The sequence below is a fragment of the Diabrotica undecimpunctata genome, chromosome 9 (genome assembly GCF_040954645.1).
Source record: "Diabrotica undecimpunctata isolate CICGRU chromosome 9, icDiaUnde3, whole genome shotgun sequence".
Classification (NCBI taxonomy): domain Eukaryota; kingdom Metazoa; phylum Arthropoda; class Insecta; order Coleoptera; family Chrysomelidae; genus Diabrotica; species Diabrotica undecimpunctata.
In genome coordinates, this window is record NC_092811.1 from 50,059,074 (window position 1) to 50,076,445 (window position 17,372).

General features: G+C 32.2%; 1 protein-coding gene across 1 annotated transcript; it reads left to right on the forward strand.

Moving 5' to 3' along the window:
• Positions 1 to 1,936: 1,936 nt before the first annotated feature.
• On the forward strand, positions 1,937 to 3,151 carry LOC140450688 (uncharacterized). The gene has a single exon (XM_072544355.1). The coding sequence runs from the start codon at positions 1,937 to 1,939 to the stop codon at positions 3,149 to 3,151; it is 1,215 nt and encodes a 404-aa protein (XP_072400456.1).
• The last annotated feature ends 14,221 nt before the right edge of the window (positions 3,152 to 17,372 follow it).

Consider the following 17,372-nt stretch of genomic DNA (forward strand, 5'->3'; position numbering starts at 1 on the left):
TATTCCAGGCGGCTATTCTTATTGCGGACGTTAGTATTACTTTTTATCTATTTAGATTAAAACGATTTCTAACTTTGTTGTTATTTTAGCTGGAACCAAATTAAAAGAACGACTCGCACGAAGAGATCCTGGGATTAATCCTTTGGACGAAGCGTGCAAGGAACACGATATAGCCTACTCCTTAAACAAAGACATTGGTGATCGTCACAGAGCTGATCAAATTTTGGAACATAAAGCGTGGGAAAGGGTAAAGTCCAGGGACGCTAAGTTAGGGGAAAAGGTCGCTGCTTATTTCGTAACTAACGTAATGAAAGGCAAACGCAAACTTGGAATGGGTCTCAAAAAAAGACCTAAAAAACGAGTTATTCGTGCACCAAAAAAGGTGGATTTCTTCCACTACTCTTACCAATATTGGGAGCACTCGCTGGTTTGGGTGGGGGAGTTGCGGGCATCGTAAAAAATGCAAATGATATCAAGGCAAGCCGTGAACAACTTGAAGAACAACGTAGGCACAATATGGCAATGGAACAAAATCAAAAGACAGGCTCCGGGTATTACTTAAAGCCATATAAGGGCTACGGAATGAAGAAAGTAGTAACAAAGAAACGATCAAAGGGAGGTAAGGGTTTTTACCTAAAACCTTTTTTAAAAAACTCCCGGTAAGGTTACCTGACAAAATTATGACCAATGTTGATCTTCTCAAATATGTAAAAAAGCTTGAAATTCCTAATTTTTGTGGAATATATATGCGTGATTCATTGCCGAAAAAAATAAATGAATATGAATCAGCTATTATTAACCTTGACAAACAATCTGGAAAAGGTACACATTGGACCGCTTATACGAAAAATAAAGATTTAATTACGTACTTTGACAGCTATGGTAACTTAGCTCCTCCTATAGAGCTTGTTAAATATTTTCAAAGTAACGGTAGGGTAAACATCAAATATAATTATGAATCAGTACAACCCTTTAACTCTTACCACTGCGGACAGTATTGTCTGAAATTCTTATATAATCAGTACTATTAAAAAGTTTCATTTTATCATCAACCTTTATTGTGAAATGTCGTGTACATTTACGTTAAGCGGTGCATCTTCAATTTTAAGTGCACAATTTAATCCACCCATATATTTAGAGGAAAATTCGGAATATGAAATAGGATTATCAAATTTTGAAACATTTAATACTATCCCTAATGTAGACAAAACTAATAACATGCTCGTTTGGGGTGCCGAGAATAAATTTAAATATAAAATTCCCACAGGAGCTTACGAAATGAACGACCTTATAAAAATAATTAAAAATAAGTTTATTGAAGGTAATGAAACAATAATTCATATTACTGGAGATCCCATAACTTCACTAATTTCCTTGAAAAGTAACGATTGGATTGATTTTAGTGTAGATAATTTAATAGGATCTTTACTGGGATTTCCAAAAATAAAACTTGAACCTAACAAAGAACATACATCTTCAGTTCCAGTTAATATCTTGAAAGTAAACACAATTCTCTTGGATTGCAATATAGCCACTGGTTCCTTTTTAAATTCCGATCCTGTTCATATTATTCACGAGTTCTTTCCGACCGTTCCGAGTGGCTATAAAATAGTTGAACAACCTGTTACTATATTGTATTTTCCCGTTAGTGTTAAAACTATTAACAACATAACTGTCCGAGTTTTGGATCAAACAGGTGAATTGATCAATTTTCGAGGTGAAACAATTACCGTACGTCTACATTTGCGGAAAATTCAATAGCAAATATGGTATTGCATTTTTACAAAACTGCTGCTTTTCCGAAACATTTACAAAACTATAAAAGACGACAACGCAACAAAAAACATTACAGTTCTTCGACAGCGCGGCCCAAACTGCTAACCGTACGCAATCGTAACTTTTTGAAAGCGCTTGGTTTTCACGTTCTTATTTAATAATGGATTTATTAAGTGTTACCGATGAGCCCTTTAGTGATACATCAATCGAAAACTGCCAATTTCATAGTTATCAACCGTACAATTCAGCATCTCCTAACTACAATGATGAGGTCAGAATAATAATAACAGATTTTGACGCCCTTACTGCGCCCAGTAATAGCTATATTTACATTGAAGGTCAATTACTGACCGACAAAAATCAAGTCCCAACAAAATTCAAATTTATTAATAACGCTATTGCCTACTTGTTTCGAGAAATTCGATATGAATTAAACGGGGTAAATGTAGATTCCGTACGAAATCTGGGCTTAGTTTCTACTATTAAAAATTATTTGTCATTAAACGATAATACATCTAAACTTTTAATTAACGCAGGGTGGTGTCCAAATGAAAAAGACCGCATTCTAACTGATGACAAAGGAAATTTTAATTTATTTATTCCGCTCAGACTTTGGTTGGGAATATTTGAAGATTTTACAAAAATTATTATGGGAATGAGACAAGAATTGGTACTGATTCGAGATAAAGATGACATAGACGCAGTATTATCAACAGATGAGACAGAACATCCAAAGATAAAGCTGTTAAAGCTATCATGGCATGTTCCTCAGGTTACTCCTTCGATTTCTCAACAGATTATATTAAATAAAATCCTCAATAGTAATAATGAGCTACCCATTAAATTTAGAAGCTGGGAGCTAATCGAATACCCTGCTTTACCAAATTCCACGAGACATACGTGGCCTGTCAAAACATCTACTAAATTAGAAAGCCCGAGGCATGTTATTATTGCATTACAAGACGGAAGAAAAGGAAATTTGTTAAAGGACCTGAGTCAATTTGATCATTGTAACCTGAGAAATATTCGTGTTTTTCTAAATTCTAACAGATATCCGTACAATGATCTGGAGCTAGATTTTGACAGTAACCGCTTTGCTACTTTATATGAAATGTTTGCAAATTTTCAAGAATCTTATTATCATCTAACAAGTAATCAACCATTATTAACTCCACAAGAATTTAAGGAAAAAGCACCCATAGTACATATCGATTGCTCTCGTCAGCCTGAAGTTCTTCAAAGTGGATCTGTTACTCTGAGAATTGAATTTGAAACTACTAAGCCAATAGGTACTAATATCTCAGCGTACTGTCTCATTTTACATGAGAAAGAATTTTATTACAACCCGCTAACAAAGATTGTAAGACAAGTATAATCATTTTTCTCAATTATCGAAAGTCGCTAACAGACTTTTAGAGACAAGACAAGTATAAACTTTTTTTTTTATTTTTCGAAAGTCACCAACAGACATACAGACTTTACAAACAAACATACATACATTTTTCCTTTTTTCTTTTCTGATTGAAATTTTTTTAATGAAATCATACACAAATAATAATAAGTTATTCCCAAATTTACGACATCGTCTCTGTTATTTTAATTTTGTTAAATTAGTCTCTTTTAAAGAACGATTGCGTAAGCAGCATCTCCAAAAATTGAAAATTCTTAAACAAGACCTACAAATATATCTCAATTACAAAACAACTATACGTCAGTTACGACAACTTCAAATATGCGAGTAGTCGTTGACGTTCAGGGCTTTACAATAGGTAAGAAAAAGTTTTTTCCTAAGGAATTGGCCATATACGATGGAAAACAAGCAGCCCATTATATTTTTCGACCTCCTTTTGCAAAAAAACTATTAGACTTGGAGGATTTCCGAAAAGCCAATTGGTTATCGAGCAACTACCATTTTTTACAATGGGAAAACGGTTTCACACCAATGTTTCAGTTTTCCAATATTTTACATTTTCACACAAAAAACGCTTCAGTCGTAATGGTTAAAGGAAAAGAAAAAGCTGAATACATTAGGACCTACTTGAAAGATAAAGTATATGAATTGGAAGAAACTCCTAGTCTCCAAATGTCTTTGCCGAAATGTATGGGACATACCAACAATTTATGTATGTGTGCTTTAACTAATGTATATTATTTGTTCGATACGTTTGTTATGCAATAAATTGTTGAAAAAAAAAACAATAACATGTTTTATTTATTTCCCCACCCTTTCTGTATCATATAAAGGCAAATATTTTTTATAAATTTTATTAGTATTCACGATGTGTGATAAAGAAAGAGGTTACGATATAGCTGGCTTTTATCACAATGATTTTAACACAACTAGTTTAACTAATTTCTATTATAGATTATCGACGTTTAAAAACTGGAAAGGACTGATATCGGCCATTGAGTTGGCTGCATATGGCTTTTATTTTTTACAACTACAAGATATTGTAAAATGTTTTCATTGTAATGTAGAAATTTATAGATGGATGTCAAATGATGACATTTATAAGGAACATATAAAATTCAGTCCTAATTGTACGTTTGCATCGAATATACACAATCTTTTCCATAAAAACAACAGAACGGAAACTAGTGACAACAAAATAAATCAAAAAAACGTGGTGAAAAAAACAATAAAAATAACAAAACGGAAACTAGTGACAGCAAAACAATCGAGAAACGTGAAAAAAATAAAATGGACTATAAGTGCATTTTTCTAAATGTATTAATCATTTTGATCCATTCAAGCATAATTTTTACACTCAACTCTCTATATAAATAGAAGAAAATAGATAATTTTTTTTTAGTGATATGGAAAATGTTGGATGTACAATATATACTTTTAACTGCAGTCATAAACAATACGCTATTTCTTTCTCACCCGTTTAATACTCAAGAAGTCTGGATCTGTTTTGACCACGGAAATCATTATGAAACCTGCTCTAACTGGACAAAAATGACTATATACGTTCCAAATATTTCACTAACTCTGAACGCAACAATACCACAAGATAGTATAAACTTTAAACTTAGATTTTTAAAGCAACATAGAAAAATAGTTGAGACTTTGTGGACCAAAATCATAAATTGCGAATCTGGGACAAATCAGCAGTGTACTAGTTTGATATTGTATTATATCGCAGTTTGCCTAACAATAATTATTGCAGGAATTATATTTAATTTATGGAGGAGAATGCGGGAAAAGTCACAACAATTGGAAATAAAACAAGGTCGATGTGCGAAATAAGTTAGAAAAAGTATTCATTTTGGCAATATTTGTTTATTTATTTTATATAAAATGTATATTTTATTAAAATTAAATAGAACTTTATGTTTTTTATTTATTTCGGACTAAAAATACTTTTTTTTTCTTTTATTTCTTTGTTTTAGAAATAAGACAGTAATTTGCAACGAAACATGAGAACATAAAACAGTAATAAAATACCTACAAATTTCTAAATGCAAATTTTGTTTATCAGTGTAAATTATAGTAATTACATAATATATAAAAAATGATTTTACTTACCAGATTAGTTGTTCTTTTCTTTTGTGGTTTAAAGACAAAATAAAATGATTTTTTTTTTATTTGTGTACCTATTTATATACAGTTAAGGATGTTAATATGAATGTGATTTGCATACGAATGACTTAGAATTATTATACAATATAATTAAATATTTAAAAATTTATCGACATAATGTTCTTATAATATTATGCAGATTAAAATGTCATCTTTTTCAACATTTGTTTATGGACTTGTTTTCCCAATAAACAAGTCAATTTATAATGACTTTCTTTGTTAATACTCTTAAAGGTTAATATTCTTAATAATAATTTATTCAAAAATTATTGATCTAATCAAATAATGCAAATATTTATTTTTGCAATATTTAATGAATAATAAATTAATGGACTTGTTTCTCTTCGGTTTCAAGTAAAAATTCTTAATAACATTTTTGTTAAAGCAGGTACGTATTTGGATATTTAGTAAATATTTAATCACAACTAAATTATATTATTGGTTTTGTTTAATACCAGGTAAATTCTTAACAATAATTTATACAAAATTATTGGTCTGGACATTTTAAAGCAAATATGTACTTGTATAGTAAATATTTAATCACAACTAAATATTATTATTAGTAGTATATACAACACCCTACTTTTCATCAATAAAACAATTCTTTTCGAACCTAAACTGTGTGATTCTAAGAAAACTAGTATACTGATATACATACATACATTTTAAAACAATAAAAAAATAGAATTATATTTCTTTTCTATTTTTTACATACACACACACACACACACACACACACACACACACACACACATACATACATACATACACCCAGAACGGTCGGGTATATCATTCGTGATTCAAAACCCACATAATATTCAGAAATTTGGTCCAAACCTACTGCCAACCCCCAGAATAACACCCACAGGACCTTTTAGATACTCCAAGAACTACTAATACTCCCCTATATAACAATCATGATCCACAGTCCCCCCATTAAAGCCAAACATTATGATTTCATAGCCCCCCATCAACTTCCCAACGCTGATCCACAAACCCCCTTCAGACTACACGATCAAGGATTTTTTGCCTGTACCACGCTATTTCGCTGTATTCTTGATTGTTAAACCCCCTCTAGCTATCTACTAGTGTTCCAGTTGTTGTGCAACTTCTTTCATCCGGTTACAAGCTTCTTTTGCTTCAATCTTTGCCGTGTCTGCAACGTGATTATGTTCTGTGGATTTTGTAATTTCATCCACAACGGTATGCACTCCTTCTGTACATTTGCACGTATTATAAGTAGCACACTTCCAAATTGTCTTTTCACCAATCACTCGCTCTTTTTTATGGAGAAATCCATTATAAAGTAACAAGTTGTTGCCTTTTTGGCTTTTCACAAACGCTAACACCATCTTAACAGACTGATATCAATTTGTAAAATGTTTTCTTGTTAAGAACAGAATAAATTACCTACCGCGACAAGTTTCCCCTATATAAACAATTTGGTTAATGATGTTTTGTTATATCGGACCTTTTGTAATATTCATTTCTTAAAAACAATTATCAAACAATTAGAAAGTATTATTTTCTTACTAATCGTTTCTATTTACATTCTTAACATTACCTGCGGAATTTACCAACCTTCCGGTTCGCGTTAAACCCTCATTAGACCCCTTACTGGGCTGGTACTTGGGTTTTTCTAATCCCATACATAATTCTGATAATATGGAATCTAACCTGTTTCAATACCAGAAATCTTGAATCAACATTATATTAGTATTTATTATTTTACTTAAGATATTTTAGTCCTAAGCCTCGATAAAATGTGAGGGCAAGTTTTTTTCATATAATTATTTTTCACTTTTTACTCTTACCGTAACCGATTTTAGGTTAGGTAGAATCATTTTCTGTAATAACATATGGACATAACATATGGATAACAACTGTCCTTTTTTCGCGCGACCTTTTTTCGCGCGTCCTTTTTTTCCGCGTCCTTTGGTCTCGCGTCCTGTTTTCCGCGTCGTTTTGTCGTAGATTCACTTACTATATAAGTTAATTGTATGATTAGTTATAAGTTCTAATTCTTAAAAATATCATTGTGTTGGAAACATCTTTATTATATATAAAAATTAATAAAATAATATTGGTAAGATTTAATACATTTTATTACATACTAATAAATACCAGAATATTAATCTTGTAATAAATATTCCTCCGAAAATTGTTATAAACTTTTTTAAAATGTTGTATTTTGGACTGCAATCGATAGTTTACAAAAATTTATATTTATGATTTTAAAAACAGTTTAGGTAATAAAATAAATACTTTAAACATAGAACTTTCAAAATTTTTTGAAAATTGTAAAATTTAATAAAATAAAATGTAATAAAAATTATTAAATTTTAGTGTCAGTAACAAATCAAATTTAATAAAAAAACCGAGTATTTTTTGAAAATTTGTTTGTATGGAGCACTCAGTATTTTTGACAATTTTAAATAACAAAATACACCTTATCGGAAGCAGGTGAATATTATATTGTCGAATCATTATTATTAAGCACAGTATTTATTTACAATTTATATTTAAAATTAAGCATAACATTAATATGTACAATATTTATCTAAAGCTGTTGTTGAATTTTGATTAATCCATTTATAAATTAAGCATAACATTAATGTGTACAATATTTATAAATGTGTATAATATTTATCTAATTAGAATTACAATAATTTTAATCTTTAAAACACTATGAAAAAAACTCGCAAAAAACATAAATGTTAAATATAAATTAAGTTCCAAGTTGCAAACCATAATTAATATTTGTGATATTCATGTGTACTAAAATTACCCTGTCAATAAAAGTTTATAAAAGATTTAACAAGTTACTAAAAAATATACTTACACAAACATATCTTAAAATGCAAATTATTTAAATTTCAGATGGTCCTGTTTAATAATTTATTTGTTTTTTAGCTTATTTAAAAGTACTATACAGCTCATAAAATAAGTAATTCTTAAATCACGTTCAAATATCAAGATAGTGCATATTGGTAAGCTTCATTTAAAATTTATTTATTATAATTTTTTATAAACCAAAGGAATTGAGTTCAATTTCATATTATTTTTTTAGTAAAAATACAATGTATACCCCAAGTACAAGTTGTAGTAATGATGATAGAGATGAAGAGTTTTGTAGAATTTGTTCTTCGAAAACCATTGAAAAAGTTGTTAATGTCGGTTTAAAGGGTAAAGACACGTTAAAAAAAATCTATTGAAAGGCATGATAATTTGTTTGCTAAAATAGACTCATCAGAAAAAGTATTTGTTCATGATACCTGCCGAAGTGCTTATATAAATAAAATTAATGTTGAGGCAGCCAAAAGAAAAATGGAAATTCTTGCCAGCAAAAATATTAGTCCCATAAAGAGAAAATTGAGGAAATCTAGTTCAAGGTCTACCATGGGGGATGATTCTTTTGATGCTTCTTTTGATTGGGATGAAAATTGTTTAATTTGTGGAAGTAGTCCATTTAGAGATGACAACAATCGAGAAATTCTAAAACGTGTTAATGGTGCACAAAATCTTGTAACTATGAAAGCTGTGTATTTTGGACTGCATATCATAAAGAATTATGCAAGATTACAAACTGTGAACAAATGCCAATTTACTATGAAGCAGCTTATGGAACCTATACAATTATCTGATACAATCCCTCATGAAGATACAATAAAAAATCGATTATTCAGTAAATTTTCAGATCAAGTCATTGTCTCGAGCAAAATGGGTGGCAATATCTATGTATGTTTTTCAAAAAATCTGTATGATATATTTACGGAAAGATGGTATAATACTCGAAAACAAAGTATTGAAGAAGAAGAAAATAAATTAATCGATTCTGCTGCTGAATTAATTCGACGAAAAATTAGAAATACTTTTTGCAATATGCATGAATATCCTGCCAGTGATAATTTACTTACAAACGTGAACAAAGATATCCATTCACACTTGATTCGTCTTTTGACTAACATAATTTCTAGTGATAAAAAGCAAAGTTCTAGTAACGATCAATTGTACTCAACAAAAATATCTTCTATAGCCCATGCAATTGTGTCTGCCGCACGACCCAGAAGTTTTTTGTCGTCATTGCAACTTGGTACAGGAGCAACGTTTTACCGAAAATTTGGATCAAGAAAAATTGTCGATTTATGCTAGCAGCTTGGATTTTCATGCAGCTATAAAGAAGTGAACTTGTATGAAATTTCTGCTGCTTGTGAATCACAGAGAATTTTGATTAATCCATTTATACAATTTGTGTCTGATAATAGTGATTTTAATATCAGTACTATAGACGGTCGAGGAACTTTCCACAATCTAGGCTCGATTGAGGTAATTGCTCCAGCCAATAGCTTACAAGCGAGATTACCGCTGAAGCGTGTAGCATTATAACTGCTACATTGCCTGCTTTCTTTCTTATGTTAATATATTTCGTTAATTCTATTCTCCAATTTCCATATCTTCTGTCATAATTCATATTCTTCTATATCCTCCATTGTATCTCTTATTTTTCTATATATTTTCTCAGATATAGATTGTATCAGAATTATGTCGTTACTTAATTGATTCATTATTCTCTTTTCATTTTTACTGGTATTTGGTATAAAAACCAGTTGGCGTCCAAATCTATCTTCTTTATATATATATATATATATATATATATATATATATATATATATATATTTCAGTATCTACCTTTCCTATTGTCTTAATAATTATCATTTTTATCTTTTACTCAAGTTTCTAAAGAATGAATTTTATTTTCATCTCTATTTCTGTTACTTTGGAACGAGAGGTGCCATCTTTATTCTCTGTTTAGTTTAATGCTAGTGACATTAACTGTCTGTCAAAGACTCCTTTTTGTTGACATTTCCCCTTTCCCGTTCGATACAAAACTCGATATAATGGCTTCTATTTCTAAAAATGTCGATTTTCTTCATGACTTCTGTAAAAGTACAATAAATAGGAGGTAAGAGTATAATATATTTTATCGGTTTCCTGATTCTACCTGTTGTATAAAAATCTTTCTATAATTTTAACTTTGAAAATTCTAAGATCATTATTTATGATTATGGTATGTAAATAGGTACATATTTTTGTGGATATTTCTTTTGTTTTTTATTTTATATAAAAAACTAGCGATAAGAAATATATAGTTTCTTTAATATAGTATGTAAAAGTTTTACGAATATTTTTATAGTTTTAAATATTAATTTTAAATCCTTAATAATATCTTTTGATTTTAATAATAATTAACTTTTGACAAACTACCATTTCTATATAGAAATGTTTCTAAATTCTAAATTATCTAGCTTTTCAATAAATATATCTTGTCATTTTTACCGAATCCGCTTTTTAATTAATATTAGAATATTTCAGTTGTAAAAAGTAATTACCATTTGCTTTAAAATATTATATATCCTTACTTTTACTTATTTGCTTTTGATAAATACATAAATAAAAATTGTTTCTCGACTTGCTTGGGTGAATAATGATAAAATTTTGTTAAATTTGATTGGTCACCTACTCATCCCCCAAGCAAGGTCTCTCATTTTGGTTTCACCATTTTCTGAAGCAAGGTGTGTTTTTCTTCATTTTAGTCAACCTCCGGGATACATTTCTCAAGTGCGAGTCAAATTCTATTAACATCCAGAAGACCAACCTGCCTGAGAATGGCACTATCATTCCGATAGGAGAGTTGACTCCGGGGCAAGAAAATCCACAGCTAACAACATGGCTTGCTAACAACCATAGCAGTAAAGTCCAGGATAAAACCTAGGATTTGGTGACAAACATTTTTCTTTACTATAATGTAACACTGTAGCAAAAAGTCGAATAATTTTTATTTAAATTCAATATCATATTTAAACATGTATTTTTCTGTCATTTTTTTTAATATTTTAATAAACATGTGTTAATTTAACTGTGTATTGTTTCTTCTTTTTACTTGTTTGCGTGTGTTGCTCCAGAGTAGGCCATATTCACGTCCTGAGTGAGCTAGCCAGGGAGTGTTTCGTATAACGTCTAATATAGCAGTTTTGCAATTGATACATTAGGGGTTATGACGTTAAAAATTGGTCCCAACGGGAAACGATTTGTCGCTCCAACGTTGTTAGTGATGTTAGTCGGGTTGTAGCAGCAAACTAAGGTTTGCGGTTACAAGTTGACAACAGCAGCTCAACGTTGGGATGTTACAAATTGAGCCTCGAAGGGTTACAAATTGGCACCCAATGAATATTCGTTGGCACGTCATAGATTGACGTCCAATGAATGTTCTTTGGAACGTTACAAGCGTTTACCATTTTCCGAAATTCCCAAAGAATGTGAATTAGTCGAACAAAATAAAATTGAAATATTATTCTACACAAAAAAATCAGGGAGTGGTTTAAAGAACCACTTGGTTTATAGTGAATTTTTAGTTATATTCTGTAATTATTTGATTTGAGTTTTATTGGAGTTTTGGTTTTTAGTGAATTTTTAGTTATATTTTGTGATTATTGAAACCAACTCCAACCAATTAAAGAGGTGGGAGTTTTGGTTTATAGTGAATTTTTAGTTATATTCTGTAATTATTTGATTTAAGTTTTATTGGAGTTTTGGTTTTTAGTGAATTTTTAGTTATATTCTGTGATTATTGAAATGCAATGAACGAAAAACCGAGTTGTTCCCAGAGAAGACAGCAAAATTCCAAAAATGTTGATGTTGATTCCAAAAATGAAAAGCCGCAAAAGAGACGGAAAATGTTAACGTCCGAAGAGAAGGTAATAATACGAAACGTTTATGAAGAAATTGTCGGCAGAAAAATGGAATTACCAGTAGCATGCATGTCGAGCCTGGCCTTGGATTTATCACTTTGAAGCTTTAAACTTTTACGAGCAAATTCGTAGACTTTTTCTAATTTTTCTTTCAAATTTTCAATGTAGGTCAGGGATGGAACGTTCTTCTTCACAGGGAGGCAATCTTCCGAAAATAAGATCTTGAGGAAACTTCATTTCTCTTCCGGTGATCATCATTGATGGAGAATAACCAGTTGCTTCATGTTCGGAACTTCTATAGGCTAACAGGAATAGAGGAATTAAACTATCCCAATCTTTTTGATTATCAGAGACAAACATTGAAAGGTACTGACAAACAGTTCTATTATGTCTTTCGACCATTCCGTCTGATTGAGGATGAAGAGGCGTAGTGCGAGTTTTCTTAATACCCAAGATTTTCAATAATTTTTTTTTCCCGGTTTTTTATAGCGTTCTCCGCCTTCCGGTTGCCAGTTTCCAGCTACGTCGGTCATTCCATTCGCCAGGGTGAAGGTTTCTTTCCGACATTGTCTTCTGAATGCCGCCCAGCCAGGATTGTTTTGGCCTTCCTCTCTTCCTTCTTTCCCTTGGCGTCCATTTTAAAATTTGGTTTGGCAGCCTGTCGTCGTCCATTCTTTTCACATGACCATACCAGATCAGTTGTCTCCTTTGAATTTCGTCAATGATGGTTGACTTGACTCCCATTATATTTCTGATATGGTCATTTTGTATTCTATCAAGCCTTGATTTTCTAGCTGATCTTCTCCAGAAGTCCATTTCCAATGCAAGTAGGCGTCGCTCAAGGGATTTAGTAAGTTGCCATGTTTCGCATTCATAGAGCACTATACTTTTAAAGATGGAGTTAAAGAGGAGATGCTTTCTTTGATTTGATAGTTCTTTTGACCATAGCATCGGGTTTAGGCATCCTATCACCCTTTTTCCTTTCACGATTCTTTGCTCTATCTCTTTTTCGGTGCGCCCACTTTTGTTGATTGTTGTTCCCAAATATATATATTCCTCACAGTTCTTGATTGTTTCATGTTCGTTGACCATTAGATCTTCTACTTCATTCCCGATGCATAAGTATTGCGTTTTGTTTCTATTTACAGAGAGGCCCCATTCTTCATATGTTTTAAACAACCGTCTCTTCATGAATTCTAAATCTTCCTTGTCTACTGCCACTACTACTTGGACGTCCGCAAAATGTAGAGTGTATAATGTTGTATCGTCGTCAAGTTGGATCCCCATTCCTGAACATGATCTTCTCCAGTGTTTTAGTGCTTCATTTAGATCTTAAGATTAATAGATCTTAAATAGTATTGGAGAGAGGCAGCATCCTTGTCGTAAGCCTTTTGTTACTGGAAATTCTTCTGATAAGGTGTTGTTTAGTTTGATTTTTGATAATGCTTTATTGTATAATTGTTTGACTGCGGCGATGATCGTGCTATTTAATGAAGATCGTTCAAGAGACTGCCACAGCTTTCTCACAGGAATCGTGTCATATGCTTTTGTGAGATCCACAAATAAAAGATGTATTTCCTGGTTTCTTGCAACTTTCTTTTCATTCAGTTGTGTTAGGGTAAATATGTGGTCTACGCAAGATCTTCCAGCTCTAAATCCTGCTTGCTGTTCAATTTCATGAGGTTCGTATTCTTTCTCAATCATGTTTTTTTTGAGATTTTACCAAACAGCCTGCTAAAGGTACTGGTGACAGAGATACATCTGTAGTTTCCGCAAATATCTTTTGGACCTTTTTATTCGGGATTTCTTCCGTATTTAAGTATCTTGTGATTTTCTTAATTCTTGCCATAATTCTGATTCAAAATTTCGTCCTTGATCAGAATGTAACTCTAAAGGAACTCCATGTCTTGATACGACGTGTGTTATAAATGCTTCTGCTACTGTAGTCGCTTCTTGATTAGGAAGGGGTACAATTTCAGGCCATTTTCAAAAATAATCCATTGCGACCATTAAGTACTTGTTCCCTCTCTCTGTCATCGGAAGTGGACCAAGAATATCCACTGCAAGCCGTTCAAAAGTCTCTCCGGACAGATATTGTGCCATTTTACCACGACTTCTTGTTCTAGGGCCTTTTTTACCATTACATAAATCGCATTTCCTACACCAATCTTCTACATCAGTAGAATCGAGACATCGAGAATCGAGACAGTAAAATCTGTCTCGAACTCTGGCCAGTGTTCTTTTGACTCCAAAATGTCCTCCAGAAAGGCTGCTATGAAGTTCTAGCAACACACTTTTAATGTGTGATTTCGGCAGTACCACTTGTTGAACTATATGTACTCCATCGAAACTTTCCCACTTCCGATATAATAGACCATTGGAAAGATACAGAGATTCCCATTGAGCCCAGTACGCTTTTATAGTTCCACTGTATTTGGTTATTTCCTGCCAAATAGGTCTTACTCCATTTTTAAGCCATTCTCGTATGACTCTTTTGACTCTTTTTAAGATTTTCCAGGGAAATCTGATCATTATCTTCTTCCTGTATAACTGTGGTTACCTGGAGACTTACTTCTTCGGTTATGTTCTCTTTATCTTCAAGTCTTTTACAGTACTGGCATTGTCGTTCCAAACAGGGTCGCCTAGAAAGAATATCGGCTTTGTTATGGAGACTCCCTTTTCTATGTACTACGTCGAGCCACTTGTCCCTCTGGCTTTTTAAAATTCATTAGCCACTGTAAAGCGCTATGGTCAGTTCTAACTATAAAATTTCTGTTATAAAGAAAAGTATGAAAATGTTCTAGGGCTTTTATAATAGCTAGGAGCTCTTTTCTGGTAACACAATAATTCTTTTCAGCCTTTCCCATTGTTTTACTAAAATATGCAATAACTTTTTCTTCGCGTTTTGGCAATCCGGTGTCCAGTCAAATTCAATATTGTTTTCGGTTAGTCGATAAAGGGGCTTAGCTATGCGGCCAAAATCTTTAATAAATTTTCGGTAATATGAACAGAGTCCAAGAAAACTTCTAATTTCCTTTTTATTTCCTGGTTTAGGTCAATCTTTAATAACTGAAATCTTCTCTGGATCAGTTTTAATTCTTTCTACTGAAACGATATGTCCTAAATAGTATGCCTTTCTTTGAAATAGTGAACATTTCTTATAATTTAACTTTAAATTGGCATTTCTCAATCTGTCAAATACCTCGCTTAAGTTTTTCAGATGTTCATCAAACGTTTTGGACATAATCATTATATCATCAAGATATACTAGACACGTTTTCCAGGTAAGTCCTCTTAAAACCATCTCCATTAGACGTTCTAACGTACCTGGAGCATTACACAGACCAAATGGTAGGTCTTTTTGTGTAACCTGGTTTAATCTTCTGTAGTCTACACAAAAGCGAGTAGATCCATCTTTCTTAGTTACTAAGACTACTGGTGAACACCAGGGGGACGAAGCTTTTTCGATAATATCAGCATTTATCATGTCGTGTATTATGTTTTCAACTTCTTTTTGTCTAGTAAATGGCAATCTCCGTGGCGCTTGACGAATTGATGTTGCATCTCCGGTATAAATTCTATGTTGAACTAAACTAGTACGCCCTGTAGATTTCTCGGATTCAAAAATGTCGTAGTTTTCATTAATAAATTCGTTAATTTTGTTTAATTCTTTAGTTGTTAAGTGGTCAACATTTTTGATTAGTTGTTTTACTAGGCTAGCGTCAACTGGGTTACTGGAAGCTGTATTCTTTTTCAAATATTTTTCGCACTTGCTTATTTTTTCTATTGGTGTACAGAATGCTATTTGTTGTTCTTTCTTCAATTTAAAAGGCTTTTTAGACAAATTAGCAACCCTTACTGGAATCATCTGATCTACATTAATGAGGCATCTGGCTATCAAAATTCCATCACTAACTAGTTCATCGCTTTCCACAACGCCGAAATGTAGACCTACAGGTTTTTGACTCAGTCTCGCCAGGATGATACTTTCAGAATTTTAGGAATTTCGTTATCCTCGCTCACTATAACTCTTACTTGAGGTACCGATTCTTCCAAATTTAGAACAATTTCTTCATTTTTAATTAACAAAATTTTATTTTGAAGATCTATGATAAATTTGTTCTGCATAATATCCATCCCAAGAACGCATTCGTCTTTAATATCGGCTACAAGGAAAATGTGTTTTATCAAGGTGTTACCAATCTGTATGGTTGCTGTTATCTCTCCATGAATTGGAATAGTGTGGCCTGAAGCTATTTCAAGAACTAAGTTTGTTTTAGTGGGTTGTAGTTTCTCATTCAGAAATCCGGTTCAAATAAAGGATCTGGTTGCACCGGTATCAATAATAAAGGTGCATTTTTGATTCTCAACATAGCCCTTAAGTAATAAATGCTGTTCATTTTTATGTAAAGTGTAAGTGCGAATTTGGGGGCTTCTGGATGTCGATCTAGGCGACCTTCTAGCCTAATTCTTTGAATGTTCTCTCCTTGTTTGGGATCGGCTTCTGCAATTGTTTTGAAAATGTCCTATTCTCCCGCAATTAAAACATCTTCAGTTTTCATTTCGAGGTTTTTGTTGAAGATTTTGCAGTACGTTTAAAATTTGGGATAAAATAGGTTGTTGGTTATCTGCGGTTGTGATTTCTTCATTTTCTTGAAATTTTATTTCTCTTGAAGATCGATCGAGATCTGGAAATGCTTTTTGCCGCTTCATACTCCTGGGCTGAAACTAGTGCTCCATTTAGCGATTTGTGATGTTGTAATCGGAGAGCTTCTTGCATTTCAACATTCTGTAGTCCATCTATGAATGCCTGTATTCCAATTTGTTCCAGAAAATCTTTAGGTGCCTGAGGGTATGCCAAGTGCAATAGTCTTTTAATGTCGGCTTCAAATTCTTGCAGGCTTTCGTTATGTTTTTGATATCGAATTTTTAGCTGACTTTGGAAAACCTGCTGGAAAATCATTTTGTTGTTCTATTTTATTTTCAAAATTGTTTTGTTTTTCGTCTAATTTATCTATTCTACTAATGATTTGACTTATCTCTAACTGAAAACTTTTGTGAATTTGGGATAAACCATCTATGATTTCTACCTCTATTTTTTTACGCCTCTCCTTTTCCTTTTCCTCTTCTTGCCTATGCTTCTCATTTTCCGCTTTCTCTTCTTGTCTACGCTTTTCTTCATCTTCTTTCATTTTTAAAAACCACGCAGGGGGTCCGGACGTATTCATTTCTTTGTCAAACTCAGTGGATCTTGTATTTAC